At 29.4% G+C, this 26,300-nt stretch overlaps 2 protein-coding genes and 1 pseudogene across 3 annotated transcripts; all 3 read right to left on the reverse strand.

The window, feature by feature from the left end:
• Positions 1–10,266: 10,266 nt before the first annotated feature.
• Positions 10,267–14,080, reverse strand: Wdr33 (WD repeat domain 33). Its single transcript, XM_015512419.2, has one exon. The coding sequence runs from the start codon at positions 13,734–13,736 to the stop codon at positions 11,451–11,453; it is 2,286 nt and encodes a 761-aa protein (XP_015367905.2). The 5' UTR covers positions 13,737–14,080; the 3' UTR covers positions 10,267–11,450.
• Positions 14,081–17,015: 2,935 nt separating this feature from the next.
• On the reverse strand, positions 17,016–20,635 carry LOC107164554 (D-2-hydroxyglutarate dehydrogenase, mitochondrial-like). The gene is made up of 7 exons (XM_089223654.1): positions 20,199–20,635; positions 19,943–20,140; positions 19,660–19,853; positions 19,411–19,579; positions 17,888–18,174; positions 17,633–17,801; positions 17,016–17,557 (listed from the first exon to the last, which is right to left on the reverse strand). The coding sequence occupies exons 1-7, from the start codon at positions 20,419–20,421 to the stop codon at positions 17,295–17,297; spliced, it is 1,503 nt and encodes a 500-aa protein (XP_089079780.1). The 5' UTR covers positions 20,422–20,635; the 3' UTR covers positions 17,016–17,294.
• On the reverse strand, positions 20,199–25,325 carry LOC107171641 (uncharacterized; annotated as a pseudogene). The gene is made up of 7 exons (XR_016190966.1): positions 25,203–25,325; positions 24,722–25,124; positions 23,786–24,643; positions 23,510–23,713; positions 22,905–23,107; positions 20,728–22,825; positions 20,199–20,267 (listed from the first exon to the last, which is right to left on the reverse strand). The product of XR_016190966.1 is annotated as an uncharacterized LOC107171641 (transcript).
• Between the last annotated feature and the right edge of the window lie 975 nt (positions 25,326–26,300).

Here is a 26,300-nt window from a genome sequence, read left to right on the forward strand (position 1 = left end):
TGTACAACGAAAATAATATTAAATTTATAATATCATATTTATAGATACTCCGAAAAACGTGTTAAGTTAATAATACTAATTTTCATAATAATAAATATGCGAATGTGCGATTCACCACGTTATATCGACCGTTGCGAATATTGTGAATATTGTGTTTCTGGTTTCACTAACTACTTATTAATTAAAACGGAATTTATTTTAAAAAAGAAACCAAAATACCATGTACAAATTTACTAAACAAAATATATGATCATATGAATATTGATTGTGGTTGGCGCCCACAGATATTTTTCTAGGGGGGGGGGGGCAATGTAAGAATTTGAGGATAAATATTGTAATTTTACTAGGCGTTTTAAAATAATAACATTTTATACAATGTATTATATTTTATTATATTACAACTTATTTTATACTTTAAATTTGTTGTATAGTATATAGTCATTTATCTTAAAACATTAAATTTAAAAAAATATTTTGAAAAAGCCAGGGGGGGGCAAATTCCCCAGCTTGCACACCCCCCCCCCCCCTCCCCGAGGGCGCCTATGGTTGGCAGTTACTTTTTGCCTTATACATTTGAGTATTTGACATTACACAGCAGACTGTACGGAGCGAGAGCTCGTCGAAAACAATAAATTGAATAAATAATTGTGTGTGCCAGACAATTGTGTCTTTTTGATTTACGCTATACTCTGCAGTATTTTCACCGTAAGGTCCCAATGGGTTTTACCGCCACGGTTTTTCTAACGAATATAGCCTTAATCGTCTAGTTATATGATTTTATTTATAAATAGGTAAATATTATAATATGAAAATAATTATTACGACCATCTATATCTTTTATTATTTATTGACACACACAAATACCAGCGGTATCGATGCACTGTTATATTATTCTTATATTCTACAAATATGACTAATATGAGACAATTGAAGATGCATCTTCAATTAAAACGACATTAGATAATGAATATTTCAAATTGTATAGATTGTTAATGCGTTTTAAAAGATAAATAAATAAAAATAATTTTCAGTTTGGCGCCCCTCCGTGCTGGCGCCCTGGGCAGTCGCCCAGGTCGCCCATAGCTTTCGCCAGCCCTGAGCATAGGTATAAAAAGAATTATAAATGTCTAACTTAAAACCATTCAATCAAATAAGATGAATTATGTACCAGACTCGGCAGACTCACTCAGTCATTCATAGTAGCTATACACGAATACAATTTTATTGATATTTAAAGAGAAAAAAAATAGAAAATGTCTATTATAACTTAAAATATTTGAAAATTATATCAAGGATCAGTACCACTATGAACATTCAGTGAAAATTTCATGTATCTACGGTAATTTTTTTTAAAGTTACACAAATATCCATATTCGACTTCCTCAAAAACCGATTTTGTGTAAAAATTCCTAATTTTCCTTAAGTGTTTTTTTTTTTTACCCGGTGCATTCGAAAAATACAGGGAATTTTAAATTTCAATTTCCCCAATGCACCAACTATAGATTCACTTTCCACCCGGAAGAGCTACTGAAGTTGAAAATCAAAGCACCATTTCGACAACTTATGGTGTACTCAGGTAAAAAAAAAACATATCAATGTAAAATCAATGCATTCATAGTTCCGCTCAAAATCTAAAATATCATTCTAATTGTATTTTGTTCATTATATAATTTGGGTGTAAGTCAATTTAAGTTTAGTTGTAAATTGAAATGCATATTAAGGTTACCTCCATAACAGTATCTTAATTATCAATTAATTAAAACAGTTTTAAAATTCATAATGTCCGTGAATTTCAGTGACCAAAATTTGTTAAAAATAGTGAACATCAAATTATACAATATTAGTAACTTTATTTGACACTAGGAGCGCTTTTACCCCTAGTCATAGGCGCAAATCTCAGGGGTGCTAAGGGTGCTTAGCACCCTGAATTTTAATGCTAGCACCCCGAATCCCGTGATTATAACTTATAGTACTATTACCATCACATTTTCAAAATAATTACATTTATTAAAAATTCAAAAACAGTTTTATATTTATTTAATTATTTATAATATAATATGTCGAGTTTACGTCTGGAGATATTAAACTGCAATGACGTATAAAACATATTATATAATATCATAATAATTGTGAAATTATGATATTAACGGGAAATAATAAATTGTTAAACATATAGGTATGTAAATAATAAAATTCGGAGTATCTATAATCTACGCACTACGCAGACCGACCGCAACACGACACTACAGGTATATAGTTTTATTTAATTAGACCCGCAGTGAGTAATATATAGTAATAAATAGGATTAAAATAATTTTTAGAGAGCAATCTAGTCATTGATAAAGACATAATTTTAAATAAGTTTGCTGAAAATAAGCGCACATTGCCTTTACATTTTTAATAAATAAATAATAATAATAAAATGTTTAATTTATGTGGAACTCGGAACGGAAAACTTGTGGAGACTCGGTTTGGAACATGGAATATCAGAACTCTCTATAAAGCAGGAGCTTTAAAGAATATTGTGGAAGAAATTGAAAAATATAAAGTGCCAATAGTCGCAATACAAGAAATTCGTTGGCTAGGAAATGGTAATGTTCAGGCTAGCAATTCAACTATCTTTTTTAGTGGCAAAGAGACAGGCAAACATGAACAAGGAGTAGGTTTCGTAGTTAAAAACTCCATAATGTCAAGCATTAAACGTTTCATGCCAGTGAATGAACGTCTGTGCTACCTGCAAATGGCTGGATGGAATTTCGATATATGTATAATTAACGGTTATGCCCCGACAGAGGATCAAGAGGAGGAAGTGAAAAATATTTTCTATGAGGATCTAGAGAGATTATTTGACTCTCTACCAAACAACTGCATCAAGATAATTGCTGGTGATCTGAATGCGCAGGTCGGTAAAGAACAATTTCTTAGACCAACAATAGGCCAAGAGAGCTGGCACTCAGTATCTAATGATAATGGGTTGAGATTAGTTGGCTTTGCAGAATCGAAAAACCTTATTATAAGCAGCACCTATTTTCCTAGAAAGAACATCCATAAGCACACGTGGACTGCCCCAGACGGTAAGACGAAAAGTCAAATCGACCATATAATTATTGACAAGCAACACCGAACAAGCATAAAAAACGTCAGAAGCTATAGGGGTGCGGATGGGGACACAGACCACTTCTTAGTGATAGCAAGCCTATCGTTAAAACTGTCAACGATATGGAGAAAAAAGCAACAACCTAATACAGCACATAAACTAGATAGAAGTAAATTAAGAGATCAAAAGGAAATCATGGAATACCAAAACAGAATAAAGGAAGGATTGAACAGCTTTAACATAATACAAGAAGAATTGAGTAATGTCATAGAGTGGACCCAAATAAAGGAATCACTAAATAAAGCAGCAGAAACTCTCCGAGTTACCAAGGGAAAAAGTAAGAATCACTGGTTTGATAATGAGTGTCGAGACGCGATAAAAAACCGAAAAGCAGCAAGAGCTAAAATGATACAAAATCCTTCGACTTCAAATTTACAGGAATATGCAGAGTTTCGCGCAAGGTCAAATAGAATAATTAGGCAAAAGAAAAGAGCATCAGAAAAAAATGTCCTAAATGACATTGAGTCATATAAAAAGGACCCGAAAATGTTCTTTGAAAAATGTAAATCAATAAAAGAAGGCTTTAAATCTCGTACCTATCTTATGACTAATGACGATGGCAACCTCATATCAGACCCTAAAATGATCATAGACAAGTTTCAAACATATTTTGAGAATCTATTAAATAATAAATCAGACGATGAAACAAACAATACAGATGGATCTGGAGAACCGGCTGAGGATCAAATATATGTTACAGTGGAACCAGAAGTGCCGGAACCTAGTTTGGAGGAGATTAAATCAATAGTGGAGTCACTGAAGAACAACAAAGCTCCAGGAGAGGACAACATAAATCCGGAGTTACTCAAACTTGCTGGCCGAGACCTCCTGGAATACTTACACAAAACCATCTCAACTATATGGGAGCAAGAAAAACTAGAAAAGGGTTGGAACACCGCTATTATTTGCCCGATTTACAAAAAAGGAGACCCCAAGAAAGTGGAAAATTACCGTGGCATATCCCTTTTGGACACTGCTTACAAGGTCTTGTCAATAGCCATTTTACATAGACTTGAAAAATATTCAACAGAAATAATCGGTGAATACCAGTGTGGTTTCATGAAAGGAAAGTCCACTACTGACCATATATTCACCCTTAGACAGGTTATGGAAAAATATTATGAGTATGACAAAGATCTACACATGATTTTCATCGATTTCCAGCAAGCTTATGATAGCATTATTAGAGACCGGCTATGGTCAGCACTTATACATTTCGGAATACCAAAAAAGTTGGTTAAAATAATAAAGTGCTGCAATTCTGACACGCTTTGCAAAGTGCGCTTTCTTGGAGAAACATCAAAGGAGTTTGAGGTCAGGTGTGGATTGAAACAAGGGGACGCGCTATCTCCCGCTCTCTTCAATCTAGCACTTGAAAAAGTCGTAAGAGATATGCAGGGAGACCGAGAAATGGAAGTACTGGGGCGCTCATCTCTCTTAGCATATGCGGATGACATTGTGTTATTTGGAGAATCAAAAACAGAATTAGAAGGGACAGTACAAAAGCTCATACTGACAAGTAAAAAGATGGGCCTTAAAATAAATGAAAATAAAACTAAGTATATGCTAATGAGTAGACGACCTACTCCGTTACAAAATGTGAGCATTGATCATTTCTCTTTTGAGCAAGTCGAAAATTTTAAGTACTTAGGCGCTAATATAAATCATAAAAATAATATGCATAACGAGATTAAGTCCAGGATAAGTGCAGCAAACCGTGGATACCATGCAATGAGAAAAGTGTTCACATCGAAACTGCTATCTAGAGACACAAAGAAAAAACTATACATTGTCTATTTGCGCCCCATTGTCATGTATGGATGTGAGACATGGTCCACGACGCAGGGTGACGAGAATAAACTGTTGACTTTCGAAAGAAAAATACTTAGGAAAATATATGGGCCTATATTAAACCCGAATACTGGTGTATACGAGCGAAGAAAAAACGCTGACTTAAGCAGTCTGTTTAATACAGCCAATTTAAAAGATTTTCTAAGGTCGAAAAGGTTAGAGTGGGCTGGCCATGTTTGGCGTGCAGAGGGTAAATTGATAAAACAGGTACTCATTAACAAACCAAATAAAAAACGACCTGTAGGAAGGCCAAGACAACGGTGGTTGGACCGAGTAAAAGACGACCTGAAGAGATTAAGCAATGGAGCAAGTATTGTGGATGCAGAAGATCGAGAACTTTGGAGAACTTGGGTAGAAGCTGCGAAGCGCCTAAATGGCGCGTAAAGCAAAAAAAAAAAAAAAAAAAAATGTTTAATTGTGCCTCAAAAATTTTTAGTGCTTAAGCCCCCCTAATGTTTTTTGGTGATTTGCGCCTATGCCCCTAGTTGTACCTTTTGGCCACTATTTAAGATTTTATCTTAAAGTTGTAAATGGCTCGTCGGCGTAGACGCGTAGTGCTTTCACGCGCGTGAATAACGCCGCGTTGTAATAAATTACAAAATCACGCGACGTGAAGATAACACTTTCTGTTTGACAGAGCCTTTACGTTCGAAAACTAACATTAATTCTCACTGAATGTCTATAATATGAAAATTTAACTTTAAAAATATGTGCTGATGTGTGTAAAATGTAGGTACTAAATATCATTAATACCTATTATTATAATCATGCATAGATTTCTATAAATTACGTTTTATATTTTTAGTTCAACTTATTTACTTATGGGCTATTATTATTCAACCGCGGTCCACGGTACAAATTATAATTAGAAATTAGAATACATTTAAACACGTCCGTTCCATAACCTAACCTAGGAGGTATATGTTTTATGATTTTCAAAAATTATTTATTCCCTATGTTTCTATTTTACAAAAATCTATGAACTTAACACATTTATTCATTTTCAAAAAGTCACGAATGGCAGCATAAAGATTAAAGAGCGAATGACAATTTTTTATTATAATTAAATGGTTAGGTACCATTATAGTTACATTAACTGTAATAGTAGAATTATTGCTAAAAATTAGTATTTTGTTGTGTATAATAACTGGTTGTCATTGTTTAATCGTGTAGGTGAGATAAAAGCATACATCAAATTTACGCTCTCTTTAACAATTTATTAGATGCTCCTGATCTTCTCAGTTCTCACTAGTATTTGAGTATTTATTTTAAAGTTCCTTTCTTCAAACCAGAAATTAAACTACTTTTAAGTTCCATCTCACCAAACTTTTCCTATAGCAATAATTATCCATGGCATAGAATGCTTAGATTGGAGAATCAAGAATGAATGATGCTTGCCTATACCTTAAATACTATTACGTGCGAGAGTATGAACTTATTACTTCTCATACAATTATTTTATGGTTACTACTTATTACGAGACTCAAATGATTATTATCTAATATTACTATATATAACCTTTAAATTCGTATAAATTATTACTTATTGATATAAATATATTATATTTATTATTGTTACACTATTTCTGTATTAGGTTTATCATAATATATTCATACATTTTGGTATTTTTGAATCACAAATTCAATTTTTCAGTTGAAATAAGGTTTATCCGAAATTAGGTTAAATGTTATAATAACATCAAATATTCTGTAGTACACGCAAACGCCTATTAAACCTGATCGACATAAATATGAGACTTACATCAAATAATTAACTGTTCTAAAAGATTCTGATAAATTATTGTGGTTCTCGATCAATTTTTGGCGATTATTAATTTTAAGAATGTCCGCTGTTCTGTTTTTGATGTTACACTAGATAGTATAAGAGTATTAGTGATTTAGATAACAATGTATAATGTAGGGGGAAATGCTCTGTAATCCGGAATTTTCGTTTTTGTGATAGTTTTAGATTTTTTTCACGATTTCAAACTAAGTTAAATAGGTATAATCGCCTAATACCAAATTACCAAACACAATAATATTCCACCAAAATTTACCCATTACTAAATCAAACATATACCCGATACCTATATACTCATAATTCATAGGTGGTATGTTACTATGTTACATAATTATTATACTATCAATATCATAATGTAATGTTGAAATCTCATTAAATATAAAAAAATATAATATCATAAAAATTATTAAAAAAAATAGTTTAGATACCACCTGTAATAGAAACACAAGCTTGATACCACAGAATATTGTAATAATGCATTAAGTATTTAGGTACCTAACCGTCCTAACGTAACTCGTAAGTATCTACCTAAACTAATACCATATTGATTATAGAACAGATTTAAATATAATATAATTAATTCTATAACCCAACGTTTCCCAAACTGGTCCGAGGACCCCCAGGGGTCCGCGAACGTAAATTAAAAATACACAAGTACCAAGGTATCTATAAAAATGAAAATACTGATGAAAACATCAAAAAATTCGTATTACATGGGAAATACCGTTGATAATAATAAACACATTGTCAAAATTTAATGCAGATGTCGCCGGAATTACTGGTTTAACAACACAAGAAAATAAATTAATCGACATCAGTGGCGTATTTAGGAGGGAGCTATACAGGGTACTGTTGCCCCGGGTGGCTAAATTTTTTTTTATAATTTAAATTTGTGTTTTGTATAATGATTAATGAAGCGTATTTTTTTAATTTTTTTTTTTTTGTTGCCCCTTTTGGTGTCAAATTCCTAAATACGGCTCTGATCGACATATCCGGCAATTCTAATTTAAAAAGGATTTTCAAAGAATCTTCTTTGTTTTCTATTTGGGACAAGACTATCCAGAAATATCAAAAGCAGCAATAAAACTATTGATTCTTTTGCGACAACTTATCTCTGTGAAAAAGGATTTTATACTTAGGTATGTATATATATTAAAAATAAATATAGAATCAGATTTATGTATTTAACTTTCTAATATCGATCCTATTATTTATTATACAATAATAATATCTCTATTTATCAATAAAACATGTGCATTTAATTGAACTAATAAAGCTATCAATTTAGAGTTATTATTCATTATTGTTTTTAATTTTAATTTATATTGAGAGGTCCGGGATCGTTTTTATTATCTTTAAGGGGTCTGACAGGGAAAACGTTTGGGAAACGCTGCTATAACCAATGCCCAATACTAATACCTATTTACTTATTTTAGTAATAGCATTAATTATGCCGAATAATTATTTTTACTTCTTTGTTATAATTTAAAATATTATTCGTTTTAATTATACTTTAAACGTATATTAATATACGCATAGTACTTATATTTTTATACAGTATGTTATAATTACCTTGGCAATTATAGCTTTAATAGCAATGTAAAAATATTACCTACCTATATACAGTACTTTCATAATGCTTCATTACAAGGCCGTAACTGTGGAGAGGCTCCAAGGGTCCGGACTCCCCTCCCCTCGAAATTTTTTTTCAGTTACGGCTTTGCTTCATTATATATACATACATATATTATAAAATATACTTACTAATAGCAGGCTGATACAGTCATCTTCGTCCAAAATCGTTTTTCGTATGACCATAGACTACTAAATACTACTACTACATAGACTACTAATAGTTTCTAAACTGCTTATATATTTATAATTTTTAGCTCTTCGCCTTTTTCTGGCTATCCGATAATTCCCAAAATAAATATAATATGTATGTGTTTCTTTTACCTACATTTCTTTAATTAATTTATAACATGTAAGAAATAATTTATGAGCCTAATTAAATATGTATATCCACCTACATTAAATTAAATATTATATAGCCATTATAATACCTTGTAATATGGATATTTTCGAAATCTATTTACCAAAAGCGATTAATGTTTTGGTTCAATAAGTTAATGGATTATTTTAAGAGAGAGCATTATACGAAATGCTCAAAACAGGAATCACAGTATCTCTTGGCACTTTGCCATAACACCTGGATAAGCAACCACAACTTGTTAAGAACTTTGACTTTCTAGAAATATTCTCTGTAACTTTCTTCTTTTTTACCTGCTTATATTCTAATATCGGAACATAGTTGATTTTATACAAAGATGGTTTGTCATCATTTTTCGAGGTACTAAAAAATTTTCCATTTTCGACTTCCGGAGTGGTTTCTGGTAGAAAATTGGAACTAATTGGCAGGTACTTTTAGGAGAAAAGTAAACATTATTTACTCTTCTAACCTCTTATCAAAATAAAAAAAAAAAAATAATGTAAAGGGAATTATTACGTCAAACCAAAACAAAATTATAATTTTGTATATTCCCAGGTTCTAACTCAAAAGTTAAAAATGATTAACCTTAGATACTTTTAACCGATTTAATATTACGAGTATTATTATGGAATACCTACACGATAAAACTTTTTTATTCTCTAGTCAAAAAAAAAATGTGCTCGTTCAAAAAACCATAAATCTAAGGCATTAAGTTCCTTTAAAAGTTCTATCATAGTTGGATACTTAAAAATATTTAAGATACATATTAGGCAGGCACAATTTTTTCATACGAAATAGGTAATCTGCAGATTTTAACAAAATTACGATAAAAATTACCAATTAAGTTGGTAGGTTAGTCGATGGTAAATAGAGGCAATAGAACTCTTGTTTTATATTATACTCAACCAACTCAACCAATTTTATTGTTTATAAATAAACTAGCTTTATAAGCTTTTTTTAGCGTATAATGTATATATAATCCAACTCAAAAATCACTATTCACAACATTTAGATACAATAATACGGGACTTTATAATGGTCAGATTGATCGAATGGTCTAAGTTCGGTGATCTAATATTTATAAACGTAAGTTCTATTTCTATATATAAGTAATCATATGCAATTTTAAATTCTCAGATGATACTTAATATTATATACCAGATGATTGTAAAAAAATATAAATTATTTTGAGAACCAATATTGCCAAGCAAATATTGGAAATTCATGATCTCCACAATTTTCTATTTATATAGATATCACTAACTTTTGAATGTATGATTAAATAAGCATATTCTATACACAATAAAATTTCGATTTTCATAGACATTTTTAAAATTAATGTCGATAAGAAAAGGTTCTTTTTCAATCATTGATCTTGACTGAATTATGGTCGATTGTCATGTAATACTAAAATTAAAGTCTAGAAATAATAAGAAAAAAAATTATCTAAAGGTAACCATGAAACATATTATACAATTTAAATACACATTTATTTTTCATTCAAACAGACAACTCTATTTCTAACAATGTCAAAACGACCACTATGACTTGTATTCTGACAACATTTTCAAAACTGTATTTAGTTGATCATCCATTCAGCCATTCAGCTCAAAATTTAAAATTAATACCTAATAGTTTCTCAATTAATAGCAGGTCTGTAGCAATTATTGTGAAGCCTAAAAAATATTTTTCTGAAATAAATTTATTGTAGCATCTAACATATTGTGATATCTATCAAATAACAGACGTTCCCAATTTTAAAAAATCCAGGGTGGGAACATTGTATTTTATATTAAAAATTAGGTGTCTTAATATGATTTAATATTTGTAACAACATTATACAAAAGTCTATGTTAAAAATAATATATTATGTGTAATTTATATTTAACAGAGTTTAAGCATGGTAAATCCACTGGCGTTCTTTTATTTATTACAAATGCTGTGCATGATTTAGTTATTTATAATGAAATTTAAAATTATATATGCCATAAGCACAAAAAATCATAGTAAGACATGTTCTCCCTCCTATGGACACCCATAGCAGCTAGCAAAAATACCCAGAATACTACAGTTTATTTTAAATAACAAATGTATATGTTATTTAAAGTCTTTTACTCTAAAGAGATATTATTCAAGTAGTTTTGGAGGGAGAGTGGGAGAATTAACTCCAAGAGAGCTTAATCTGAAAAATAAATTAGATACAGATTGCTACACCAATTGTGTAATCCACTGTATCAAAAGTAATTACATGCAGCAATATTTTATTTTTTTTAGAAAATGGGAACAGGTCAACAGGATTAAAATATGAAATTTAGTATATGATTTTGGTTTTTCTTTTCTTTTTTAAACTTTTTAAAAGTAAATGCTTTTAAATTGTGTTTATACAATATAACAATAATAATTTATGAACAACAATAGTCAGACAAAAAATGTTACATTGAACATTAATTTTTGGTTAATATTCTAAAAAAAAAAATATTTATATATATATATTATATACATAAAATAATTATATGTATCTATCAACCTATGATAAGGAAATTATTTTATAATTTTTATGCAAAACATAAACAAGTATTTTACAATATTTTATAAATCGAATATTACCGTGTAATTGTTTTAAATCTTAACTCGGTACCCACTCAGAAAAATTCACATATTGTTATAATTTTGAGGAGGTCTTTGTGAATTTGATCTGTAAGTGGATGGCCTTGAAAAGGTGGAGTCCATTAAATTAGGTGGCGGACCATTTCGCATGCCATTTTGATTGTTTCCATATTGACGAGATGGCCTATTATTTTGTGTATTGTTATTGTAAGGATGTGATTTATTGTAATATGATCGTGGTTGTTGATTGTATCCGGCTGTGTTTGATGGTTGATGTATAATTGGTCTATTAAAATTATCATTAGAAGCTGTTTGAAAATTAGTAGAAGAACCATAATTTGGATTAAAATTATTATTGACTCTAAGATCAACATCTTGATTCATAGGAAAGTTGACATTTACATTACTATTAATGAATTGATTTCTACGCAAATCTTGATCTTTTTGAAGGTGTTTGGCAGCATATGAATAAATTGGATCTTTATTACTTTCAAAAGATATATGTTGCCGTACTTCTGGAATAGCACCAGAATGAAGAAGACGCATTAATGATTCTCGACCTTCTCTAATTGCATTAGCTAATGGTGAATTTTGATCAACTTTTATCATTTGTCCATATACAAGAAGAGATTCTGGCTTCAATTCACTAGCTGGTCTAGAACCTGGTATCAAATCCATTAAGCTTTCAACGACATTATTGACTACATCACTGTCAGGGCCAAGATTTTCTTCAGCATCATCTTCGATTATTTCATCATTAGTCTTATATTCATTCCAAAACTTTTGGAAATTTTTAGGAATAGGTTTAGAGTAAGGGATTTTCTTAATTTGTCGAACTCTAGTTGTTTCTTCAGTAGATGCAATATCTAAAAGTGGTATGGTATTATTGTCCACTAATGTTTTACTGGAATCTTCTTCATCAATATCTTCTAGACCCATTCCAGGAATAGTCGATTGAGCATCAGCACACATATTATCTGTTTTTAACATGTTAGAAACTGTATTTACTGAGTGATATTTACCTGTCATTTTATCTCCCGGTCTATTTCGAGTCCAAAACTTACAAGTGTAATCATTTGAACCAGAACACAAAACCTCACCTAATGGATGCCAAGCTAATGACCAAACAATACTATCATGAGCTTGATCAACAGATCCAACAAATTTATCAACACCCACATTCCAAAATAATATAGCACCATCAGAGCCACCACTACAAAATAAGTTTTCATGATATGGATGCCAGGCTATAGTACTAGCTTCTTTTTTGTGACCTCTGAATGTTTGAACTTCGTGAGAAAGATTTCTAATATCAAATAATTTTAATAAGTGATCTCTGGAAGCAGACACAACCCAATTACCATTAGCATTCCATTTAACATCCATAACTGTACTTTTATGAGCGTGTAAAGTGGCTAGTGATTGACCAGTTTTTGGGTCCCACAATTTAATTGGCTGTTGATTATCTTTACTACCAGAAATTAAAAGACCTTTATGTGGATGCCAATCAATGCATTTTACATCTGCCCCATGTCCTCTAAGTATTTTTTCTTCTCTGTTAGTAAAAAAGTCCCAAATCCGTATGGTTCCATCATCTGAACAAGTTGCAAATTTATCGTCTGATTGGCTAAAACTTATACCTCGAACAGCTTCATTATGCGCTTGAAACATCTTGACATTATTCATATTTGATTGCCAATACTTTATGAAACCAGTGTGGTCACCAGTGGTCATCCAGTTACCATTATGAGACCATACCATTGAACGAACAGGTGAGTCATGCGCTTGTAAAATAGTTTCAAAATTGAACGTTAGTCCATTCCATAGAGTAAATTCTCCGCTGGACGCACCAGTTATTAAACGTCTACCTTCAGGTGTCCATGCTAAACAAAACACAGGACACCGTACTTTATTAGTAACTGTTTTGACAAAAGCAGTAGTAACAGAATTTACAGAGTTATCTACATAACACTGTGGAGGTAAAAGTTGAGGTGTATACAATATATCTGGTTGTAAAAATGGTCGATCTCTAAAATCTCGTTGCCAAACACGATTTTGAAGCATCCGAATTAGTGATGCATTGTAATCCACAGTCTTACGAAGACCTGATTTCCTCAAACGTTTGCCATCGAAATCTACATCAATTGGTGGAGTACTTTTGTTTAGTTGATGTCTTGGTGGTCCACCCAAACTCGGGCCACGAATGTGTAAGGGTATAGGGCCTTGAAACCGATAGTTAGTCGGAATAAATGTATTGGTTGAAGGCGGCGGAATTGAAAAGTTTATTGGAGGTGGAGGTACCAAAAAAGAAGTATCCACAGTAATGGACATGTTTGTAACAATTTAAAACAAATATCACTAAATCTAAGAATTAAAATATGTCATTACCATAGTGGCTACTTCCAAGTCCGTCGCGAAATAAATATTTTAAGTAGATCTAATAACATAACACAAATCAAAAATCACTAACACACTACACAGCACACATGGACGGCGGTACGAAATTGTACATAATATTCACTAACCAATATTTAAGTATGCCGATATTCACTAATATGACTTATGATTCAAGATGGTCAACAAACAACACACAAAATACTGAAAGTCTGAAAACTGAAATACAATTTGTACACCATCACCATCACGATCAGTATGAAGTGGATGAACGATGAAGAATAATAACGCACGATGCGTCCCTAATCACTATCAACAGCGACATGGAATAAAAAAACTATATAGTATTTTATTCCAGGTATTTTATAAGCATCAACAACTGTAATCCTTAGATCATAAATTCATATCACCAATCATATAATATTTATAACTAATAGACACGACAGACACCGACACGGAGACGGACTCGGACTGTAGTAGTGTAGACGTGTAGTCCCGAGTCCGTGACTGCTCGTAGATAATATAGAATTATAGTCTATAGAGTATAGACTATATTATTATAAAATCAATGGTCAATATTATATTGAACACCAGAACACGATTATATATTATATCTTTAATCGTGGTATAGAATATAATAAATATTATCTATGTATGAACTACCAACTACCATATTGAATAATATAAATTATCATTAACCAAAAAAATTATCTCTATTCTGAACCTCCATTGTGACTTACGGTTTTATGTATTTTAAATCGTAGACTATTATATTACGGATCTTAAATTGTCTAATACTTTGAAATTAGGATATACAGGTAGCTTTAATAGGGAATGGAAAAAAAACTCGGAGGAAAATTTTTTTTTAAACTTGGGACTTTTTTAATAAAACTAAGTCTCCAAGATTTTTCTTAACACTAAAGCCTAAAATATTAAGTTACAACGATAATAATTTATACAATGGATTTTTTTAAATAAATATTTTTAATTTTTTTTCTATTGTGTAGAAATTTTCCTAACAAGTCATCCAAGTTAGTGATATAATATTATACCTAATGTATGTATATTATTTTTAATAATATTATTGACACATTGTTTTTTAAATATATCTTTTGTATTTATTAGCTACTATATCGTTACATAATTAATAGCTGTTGTCTTAATATAACATCAAAACTAATAGAGCTAAATATTTACTTATTTATAATCATGAACAAAACATCGTAGCTAAATTTAAAATATTAAAAGAGTGTGCAAATTTAATTATTTGTTCTAGGTACATTTCAATTTTGTACTAAAAATCCTAACCAATTATTCACATTTCATGGTGTTCAAAATCATAGCAATAATATTCAACCTAACGATGATCGTATACGTAACGACGACCTACCTACATGTATTTTGTGACTACTTCTTAGAAACTTATGAGATGACTAATTTGTGGACATCTATTTGGACTGAATTTTCTAAATCTACGATTCATTCAACTTATTATGTTGTGAATCATTTCATTCCAAGCTGAATATTATGAATGGAATGTAACATCCTTTAAATATTTGCCACGGATTTGCCTATAGTGTTGGCACGTATTAGGGGTATCCAATTTTCTATGACTGTCGCATAAATACGATTGAATTTGCTGGATGGCTTTGGTTATTTTGACTTTGAGGGCATTAATTGTTTGCATCATAGACGATGCGATTTAAGATGCAAAGGGTTAAATCGCACATTTATGTCGCCGTCGCGCGATATCACCACGTCCTCAAATCGTCACGAGGACATGTGATTTTAACAGGACGGTGCTATGTGTCACAGAGCACATGCAAAGTTTAATGTACAGGAAAAAAAAAATGTTAAATAAATAAATGTTTAATAAAGTCGAAATAACTATCGTGGATATTGCCGGCCACGGAATCGAACTTGCTACCCTCGTAACTCTAACAAACTGCAAACCTATTCCAATCTACTATGATACAGTTGATACACTACTAAAATATCCGACGGAAGGTAACATACTAACATGGCATAAGACTAATAAGTGTACCTAATCTCATTTTATAGAATGGTTGGAAAGGGAACTTTTTAAAGTTTTTTATGAACGTCTGGAGCTTTATTTTCGATTCATCTGTCATCCGTAGTCTAGCTAGTAGCTATATATTTGTCTTGACATAATATGTAACTTAACAGTTTACATTTGACTATTTGAGTACCTAAATTAGTATAATAAATTAAGAACCAATAATATAGGTAGATAGCAAGATAACAATAGCAAACAAAACAAGTTATTTGCATATATTTTTTTCTAATAATTATTGTTAAATAAACTACACTTAGAAATTGTACCATTTAAAAAAAAGTTGATCACCACTGCTATAAACTTATGAAAAATAAATCTGAATTATTGAAAATTAATAAGTTGAATACATTAATTTTAATTTTTACCGATCAATAAATAATAATATATTATGAATGTTTTTTTAACACGCAGTATTTAATTATTAATATAATTTATGGTCATCAGTTACTAAACATTGAATAAGGGTAATAAGGAGGATCTATCGCTTTCATCATTCCCCCTCCCTATTTGACAGCCATTGCCTGTGATACTAACTGATGAGTTTTTTTAACCTTGCTTCACTCATATAATATAGTTTGTATTTGATGACACCCAACATTAAAACATACCCTATTTGGAGACATTGAATTTTAATATACTAATATATTGTATTGCACAAAAATCTATGGCGAATGACATTGTCACAAGTAACTATTTTAATAATTGTATTTCAATTAGTAATTAACATAGTATTAACTATTAATCCAACAGGTATCGACCAGATTATAGCCATAAAACCAAATACATAACTGTTAAACTATGTAATAATAGGATAAGCGATAGTGATGCCTAGTGTATTATGTAAACATAGACAATAGACCTTCATTAACTATTTAAAAGTATTTCTTTATACCAAGTACTATAGATCTATGCTTATAGTCCTCAAGTTACTACCCACCTAGTTATGCCTACGACGTAGACCTAGAAATGTGACCTGGGTAATAATTTTTCCTGACATGAATTGTTTTCCCAGGTCGCTCCTTTATGAGTAATGACCATAGTTAAATAAATATTTTAGTTTGTCGTAATATATATATATATATATCTTATAGGTGAAAAATTAAATATTCAAATTCATATTTCATTGTACGTTTTGTAAATAATTGAGAACTCTATTGTTTTGTATATTAGTAAACAAATGTTTAATCTTTTAACTTCTTAGTATCCAATGTCTATAACAATTATAATAAATATTTGTTTATTAACTTGCTTTTGTGTCTATCAACTTTTGAACCTCAATATACTTATACTAGTTCATATAACAAAAATTATGAACAATTTGTTTAAAAAAAAACATATTTGATATCTCAATAAATTAAATGGTTGACAAAAAAATATAAAATAATCTACTAATATCAATAAAAAAATTGTCATGAAACTCAATTATCATCCTGCGGAAAAATCTTGTATGGATTTAATATAGTCTTTGGGTCAATAGTATTTTTTAATTTTTTCATTAAATCAATTTCTAAATTGGTTTTTGAATACTTTAAATATTTACTCTTTAAAAACCCTATTCCATGTTCAGCACTTACACTTCCTTTGTATTTACTAGTCCATTCATAAACATAAGGTTCAATGGCCGAGGCTATTTCAACATTATGTTCAAAAGTAGCCACATTTAAATGTAAATTTCCATCACCTATGAATATAAATAAAATACAAATTAGTTCATTAATGTGTAATATTATTAAAACTATAAATACAAGATTATTACCTAAATGTCCATAGCCACAAACAGCTTTAACATCTAGTTTTTCTAATCGTTTCCTTATATCAGATACAATCTCATAAAATAATTCATGAGGTAAAGTTATATCATATTTATAGACATATCCATATCTTAATAAACTTTCAGGAATATTTTCTCTTATCTTCCATAAATTCTAAACATTTTCAATTGTCTAAGTAAAATTATTTACTTTGATGTTCATTTGTTTATTATTATATTGCCTCAATAGATATTCATTACTTGAATTAGTGATGGTTGGTCTGCTACAGTAGCATCTAAAATTATTTCTTCATCTAAAGCTTTTTCTAAAAATTCTTGAATAGAATGACTGATATAATTGTTATCACTAGATAATTCTACAAGAACGTAAAATTCCAGATTGTCATTTATTGGACACTTGATGCCAATATTTTTTTCCACACTCTTTATTGCTACTGAGTCCATTAGTTCAAATGATGAAAGACTAGCAGTAAATTCTTTTCGTACTAGTGAGAAGAAACTTAATACTTTATCAAATGATTCTAAGCCTGTAAATAAATAATAATGAACACAATCAGGTCAGTCATTGGAATACAAGTAATTTATGTGTTCCTTAGGATAGTAAAATTAAATAAAGAATATAATTACCTATTTAAATTTGATAGCCATAAATTGTTTATAATTAATTCAAAACTATTGTGATGTCACACAGGGACAAGAACATAATTAATTACACTAGAGAACTAGGGAGATAGCCTGGGGTGGTAAAATATTGAGTAATTGGTGAATTTTATACAGAATTATACAATGAATTATTTTTTTTTACATCAAATACAATTAAATATTTCTAAAGGAAACAAAACTTAAATATTTTTGAATTTAAATGTGTTGATTAAAATGAGTGATGACAGAAAACATTTAAGGGGTTCTGTTTATAAAAAGCTTTTAAATTAAAATTAGAAAAACTAACTCATTAGAAGTAAAATAAGATTCTAAGCATTTTGTTCTAAGTAATATAAATCGAATTAAAGCTGGCACAGCTTCATATTAGTTCAATTGAAAAAGAAATAGATCTCTACTATATCCAAACTCTATTCATAAGTTTTTAATATTGCAATTAAAGAAAAAAGTTGAGCAATGAGCATAAACATACAGTAACTTTTTATGAGTTTTGAAGTAAGAATTTTGATATTTAAACAAAGAATATTATTTTTATTCAAATATACCTAACCTATTATTATAATTTTTTGTATATACATAATACAATTTTTTAAATATTTAGATTAAATTAATTTTAAGCTATTATCTGTTTACAGAGTGACTGCTACTAAGACATTTTGTGGCGGGCCAGGGCAACATTTTTGGTGAGGCTCTTCCACTAAAATTGTTTTATATTAAATATTTTTTTTCAAGAATATAAATAAATTATTATCATAACTCATATCTCATAAGCCTATAAGTAAAAATGTATATTACTGCATTACAATAAAAAATTTTTGTCATACAATAACACTAATAACGGTTTAATTAAACATTCTTTTTTTACATTATGCCAGAAGAATGGTGTTAAAGTATTGGCTTAAAGGTCGCCACACACTGCAACGGTAGCTGTGGCGGTTACGGCAAAATGATGCCGGACTCAATTTTACCGCCACTGCCAAAACAAAAGAATTTTACATTACCACCACTGCAGTGTGTGGTGACCTTTAAGAAGGAAAATATTTATTAACAGGCCTGAATATAATAACTTAAAAAAAAAGATGAATATAGAATTTTTAACTCACCAATAAATGACACATTAACAAATTTTGGGGTGTTTGGACATTGAATAGCGATTTTTGTAATAACTCCCAAGGTTCCTTCAGAACCAATAAACAAATGTTTCAAATGATATCCAGTATTATCTTTTTTTAATGTATTAAGACAATCTAAAACTTGTCCATCAGCCAACACCTAAAAGCCATAAATTAACAATGCAATTATTATACTTAATTTAGTAATTATTTAAATTGTATAATTATAAACAAAACTACCGCTTGTAATCCCAATACGCTTCCTTGTAAACTTCCATATTTAATTAATCTTAAACCTCCTGCATTAGTTGCTAAATTACCTCCAATCTGACAGGTGCCTTTAGCACCCAAATCAAATGGCATTATAAACCCTTCGTTTTGAACATAATTCATCAAATTTTCTAATACACATCCAGCCTGACATACTAAAACACCTAAATAAACTCAATTTATAAAATCTAACTCAATGTTATTTATTCAATAAGTATAATTTTGGCATTAAATATTTATTGTTTATGTTTACCTGACAATTTATTAAAGCTAATAATTGAATTCATTGCAGAAGTGGACAAAATTACTTCATCAAAAACTGGAACACTACCACCAACAAGACCAGTATTGCCACCTTGAACACAAACTGCTATACTGTGCTTATAACAATATTTGAGAATTTTTGATACTTGTTCTGTTGTTTTTGGTTTAAGCACATACTTACTAAAACCTATGCATACAATTTATTTATTATTAAAATAACAATCATTGGCATTTTATATACTTACCAGAAACAGATTTTAACCAATCTTCATTGTAAGATTTTACTTCTTCACCAGTAATAAAATTGTTAACACCTAAAAGGTTTTTGAAATAATCAACATCTGTAGAGTCTACCGTAGCATATGGGCCTTTTTTTAAATAAGGAAATCTATCTTTGGTTAACTGAACATTTTTAAACAATGATGCCTTAGAGGAAAGCTTGCGAAGATTAAAAAAATTAAATTTCATTATAATAGTATTAAATTAATCAAATTGAAAACAATCAAATTAATTAACATACAATAAAATAAAGGTACATAATTTTTAGAAATTATTGAATAGTTTTTATGACGTCAGTTAATCAAACTTTTAAATTTTTTGTTAATTCCATATAGTTATAATGTAATTTTAAAAAAAAAAACTGAAACAAATATTTGCTAATGGTTTTTCATTATCGGACTAAAATATTTTCAAGTATCAGATTTACCAAATTAATTTATTATAGAATACGCTACACCTTAATAGTTGATGTACTATAGCCACAAAATGTATTACCTAGTATACTATTATCTAAGTAGCTTTTTATTGCTCGTAAAACGTGGGCATACGTAAACACGAACTTTATAAGTAAAATTGATAATCACTGTTCTCTGAGATAACGTTTGAATTTGATGTGTTTCAGTGCTTGAACTTTGAACTACAAGGAAACTAATAACGTAATAACTTAATTTTACAGCAACTTGTTGACCTTGGTTCGAAGTCGTGAATCGTGATATTCATTTTTTGCTAATAACAAAAACAATTTAGAATTAACAAGATATAAATAAAACAGTTTAACGGTATCAAGCATATTATCTATGAATTCTTATAATATAAGATATTATCATATAAACGTATAAACGTATAAACCCATAGATAATAAAGCACAATATATATATGTACGGTACTATAACAACCTATACTATGAATAATAATAATAATAATAAAGCCCTTTTATACCATTGATCTATTATTTTTATAATAGGCCAATGGTTTATACAGTATACACACTAACACACTATAAACAGTATAAACTATTGCATTTAAAATATATTATAATAAAATTATGGTTAGTTAGTTTATATGTTTAAGGTACCAAACTATCAAGACGTGTCAGAATTAAAAAAATATAAATAAAAAGAACAACTCTTAGTAGAGTACTATGATCAGTCTATGAATGGGCCCATGTAAAAATCGGGATAATAATTACTGGGACCCGTGTACTATTCTGGACAGAATATATCAAGGAATAACTTTGATGAATAAATGATAAGTTGTGGGAAGTATCATTTAAATGAATTAAAATATATAAATTGGGATACAAATTTGTTGGAATTAATATTGGGAAGGAACCGTACCTACTTTCCAGGGTAGATTTTCTCAGGAAAATATTACAGAATAGTAATAGTACTAGTCGGGAAAATATAACCAAAAAACAGCTGCTGTGCATTATCATTAATAGCGGTTCTATGGTAATATTAAATACTGATAGCATAAAATAAATTTATTTATTACATTTACTTAAAACTAATAAATAATAATAGTTATTAATTGTTAAATAATAATTATTAACTAAGTATGGCAAATATGCAACAAATATGTTTACCACTTTACATTGAGAATCTCACTATAATACAAATTGTACTATAATTTGTCACTGCAATACAAAAAAAAATCCTAGCAACTTAACATTAATCATATACTTTCATAATTAGAATGAGGGGAACCGCACAAATTGGACAGTTATTTTGAATCCCAGCCATTCTTCACATCCACATACAACTTTATGTCCGCAAGGCACAAGGCATTATAACATCTGTACTTGCTTGGTTACAAATTATGCAAGTTTAGTGGTTTGGTTGCAATGGTTCATTATGATTGTAATGTGCATCAGATAAATGCTGTCTCTCTTCCTTCCTTTCTGCAGCTATTATTTCTACATATTCTGTTTCAATTGGGTCCACATCTTCTGGAATCGCATAGTCATTTTCATTGTCTATAATACAAATTTAATGCATTTTTTGAATATAGGTTTTACATTTTAAAATAAGTATATTAAAACTGTACCTAGCAAAACAAGTGGTTCTTGATGCTGCTGGCCTGATACATGAATCTAAAAAATTTTAGTTTAATAAAATTATGTTATGTAATATTTACTAAATTCAGTTTTATAAATAATATTATTACTTAATTCGTTTAGTGTGCTATAAACAAAACAGAAATTACTTAATAAATATTAGGTAACATATTTCATAAATGTATGCAAACTTAGATCCTTACTAGTAAAGTAGTAAATATTTTAATGTTAAAACTTAAAATAGACAAATAAAACAACTAATAGAGGTAATATAAATATAATTCAGGTTTCACTAATCAACCTCTAAACATTTCATAGAGTAAATTATATTATTTTAAAAAAATTCATAATTAAAAATTGAAATTTAGTCATGGTTACTCAACAATTTCTAAAGGTTTGGATGCATCACTTGAAACTTATCTTTTAGACGTCCATGAAACGATTCAATTTTATTATTGGTACGCCTTGCTATTCCGTATACAGTACACGTGTACTGAAAGCAAATACTCACCTCCATTTTGATTATTTAACCAATACCTGAAACAAAACAACATAAATTTAATTTAAAATATAAAATTTATCTATTGACATATTGTTATACACATAGGTGGCAAACCTTGAAAAATAACTAAAAAATGGTGCCATATCCATGAATATGTTCTTATCCCTGGCATATTGGCAAATTACTGAATACCCTTCATCTATTTTATTTGTAGGTAATAATGCCAATACACAAAACATCTGCACACAAAATTGTGCATCCAAATTAGATTTAACAAAGTGTGTTAATCCTCTTGTTCTGATATTTTTGACTAGTGCCTGAAATAACGAGTGAAAATAAACAATACTGCTTAAGATTTACCATACTTACAAAATAAAAATAATCTAATAAAGAAGTTTAAACTTTGGCAATGAATTATTTATAGATTAATTATTCAATTTTTTTTCCATTTATCGATTAAATGCCAGTAGTATATATGGAAAAAAAATTGTAACTATTAATATATATTAAAACAATTTTTATTTAAGAGGATGCTACATCCAGATGCGTTGTCTCTATCTTACAAATTCAGAACATACTAAGTTATACATTCTGAATAATCTATTTAACTCAGTTATGATTAAAAAGTGTATTACTTATTTGTATTCAAAGGGCACTGCCCATTAATTATCAATAAATAAATGAATTATGACTACATGTTTAAATAATCATTAAAATACCTGTAGGTACATAATGGAAAAAACAAGAATGCTGATCTGCATCTGGATAAACAGATTTAAAAGCATTCGGTAATCCAGATTCAAAATCAGTCATTATATTTGCTGGCATTATAAATGGAAATAATCCTTTGCACTTGCTTAATAATAGAGTATATATGCCTCTTCAGTCTTTGATTCCATCAATGCATAAACAATCGGTATGGACTAATAAAATATTAGAAATTATCAATGTATATACTTACTAAAAAATGGTTAGCTTTAATTAACAAAACTCACGTGGTTTTGGTATATTAAATGTATGATAAAAAGTTGACGGTTTGGTAGAGTTGAAGGCACAACTTTAAAAGTTGCGTCAGCAAGCAATTCATTACTACCCAAGAATAACAATTTTTCTAATAATAAGTGTACTGCATGCAAAAATTATTGAACATTTCCCATGTGTATCTGTAACCTTATCTTGGAAGAAGGGCTGTTGACAGCACATATAATGTCGCACATTGAAATCCAGGAAGTTTGCCAATTCGCTCAATGATGATGGTAAAACTGGCATAGTTGTGCTCCTCTAGCTTTTCTCATCTAGATCTCAGCCACTGGCCAGGGGTATAGGGTTGCAACAGTGCATTTCTAATAAAATTTATTTTAAATAATTGTATTATCATTTAAAAGTTTAATTTATTTCATTTTACAATTTTAGATCAATATTTTAATTTGTTTATTATGTCTTTCTTTATATTAGGGATGCAAATAAATATATTAAGTATGGGAACAAATGCATTTTCAAATAAAGTTTTAGAATTAACTTTTTTCGACCTGAATTTGTGGAATATTCTCGACATATCCATACATATCCGTTCAAACAATTTGCTCTCAAACATAATTTAAGATAATGTCCGTGATCACATTTTGGTGTATTGTTTTTGGCAATTAGTATCCAATAAGACTGCTATAGGAACATCCCCTTGACGTTTTCGCTAAAAAAGCTCGTAAATATCAATTAAGTCGAGTTGCATGTTTTATGTTTTTACACAGTTATTAGGTATAGTACACAAGACACAAGTTCGCAACTACTGGGCAACTGCTAGGCAAATTCTGATTCCACTAAAATGTTGAACATATATATTCGAGTATATATTTCTGGAAAAAAAAATGTTTGGTATTTTTAATTCAAAAACACGATTTTTGAAAAAACTTAGCATTTTGAAGTTTTTTTACCATAACTTCCAAAATAAGTTCGACCGGGTTTTTTTGAAAGCAGGCACCTACCATCAAATTAGGCAAGCAAAAACACACATTTTGAAACAAAAATATCGCTTGGAAGCTAATAAACTGCATTTATGCCAAAGATATAATTTATAATTAATATTTAAATTCATGTTTACCTAATCATTTCTTCATCAATCAACATATTATATTGTCCGGACTACGGAGTCTTGTTGTCTCGTTTTTAGAACGGTCTTTCAGTATATTTGCCTGAATGCTTTTTTTTAAATGTCGTGATTGTGTTCTGTGGTCATGTTCATGAGGGTCATGCATATGTTCCTACAACTCAACAATTGTCTCATTCGCAAACATTTTAGCAGAGTCTTTGCAATATTTGGTTTTGCAGATCAAATATCTGTTAATATTAAAATATAAAATCATAAAAATTGAATACGATATTATAATGATTAGATTATATTTTATTTAAACTTACCGAACACTCTTATTTTTATGGATGCCTCCATTATTTTTATAAACAAAACCGTTTTTAATGTTTTTATTCATATTTTATTAATTTCAAACAAAATTAATCCAAAAGTCTTCATATAAATAAAATATAAAATTATAAATACTAAACTCATTACTCATATAATATATTATCAGTTACAGGGCAACTAATAAGTATTTATTTTATATTTAGATATTATATTATTATTAGGATTTATTAGGACTAAATAATATTCTTTATTGAATAGTTCATTGGTTCATTATCGATATCGTTTATTGAGCAGCAATTATTGGAAAACACAATTTAAAAATAACCTATAATTGATTTTTCGCGATCACGCACACGGTATACGGTCCAACCTGTATGTGTTGTCTCTGTCTTACAAATGTAAAACATTGCAAAAACTGTTTTGCACGAGTGAAAAATATTTATTCTGTACCATTAATTTTATTTTTTCGATATCAGAACTAAAAAAAAAGTTATTCAAGTATCAAGTTTGAAAAATTAAAAAATAATGAATTTTTAAATAATAAGTATTTTTTTTATGTTGCTGATATCGAAAAATTAAAAACAACGTTGCGCAGTACATATTCTTCTCTTTATAGTGTGCTTAGTTTGGATTACAACTTGAGTGGTCTTTCCCTCGCAAAACAGCTTTTGCAATGTTTTACATTTGTAAGGCGAAAACAACACATGCCACATGCGGGTATAGCGTCCTCTCAAGAGGTAATTTCTGGTAATAAACTTTGAACACATATATTACTGACATCAGAATATCAGATCGTTTGACTTCCAATATGATATTATAAACTAAAATATAAAATTGAATATGTAAGATATTAATATTTTAAAATTCTCATAATTCACTTAAAAATTAGAATATTGTAAAAAATCTACGTGAGAACACAAATAATGTTCTTACCTAAAAGTTGGAAAATAGGTCAATTCACTTAAATATCAAAACTAAAAGTATACTTTTGGAACAGTTCTATACTTTTATCTTAGTCCATTACAATTTAATACCTATATAAGTACGTATAGATAACTAGATTTTTATCTGGATACAGATACAATTATAAGGCC

The sequence above is a fragment of the Diuraphis noxia genome, unplaced genomic scaffold (genome assembly GCF_037042655.1).
Source record: "Diuraphis noxia isolate RWA-SAM2 unplaced genomic scaffold, SU_Dnox_SAM2 contig0003, whole genome shotgun sequence".
Classification (NCBI taxonomy): domain Eukaryota; kingdom Metazoa; phylum Arthropoda; class Insecta; order Hemiptera; family Aphididae; genus Diuraphis; species Diuraphis noxia.

Coding starts and splice junctions, on each gene's coding strand:
- LOC107164554 (XM_089223654.1), bottom strand. CDS start 20,421: ATGAAATTTAATTTTTTTAATCTTCGCAAGCTTTCCTCTAAGGCATCA. Junction 19,580..19,659: donor GCGTATTGGGATTACAAGCG/GTAGTTTTGTTT, acceptor TATGGCTTTTAG/GTGTTGGCTGATGGACAAGT. Junction 17,802..17,887: donor ACCAACCATCACTAATTCAA/GTAATGAATATC, acceptor GAAAATGTTTAG/AATTTATGGAAGATAAGAGA.
- Wdr33 (XM_015512419.2), bottom strand. CDS start 13,736: ATGTCCATTACTGTGGATACTTCTTTTTTGGTACCTCCACCTCCAATA.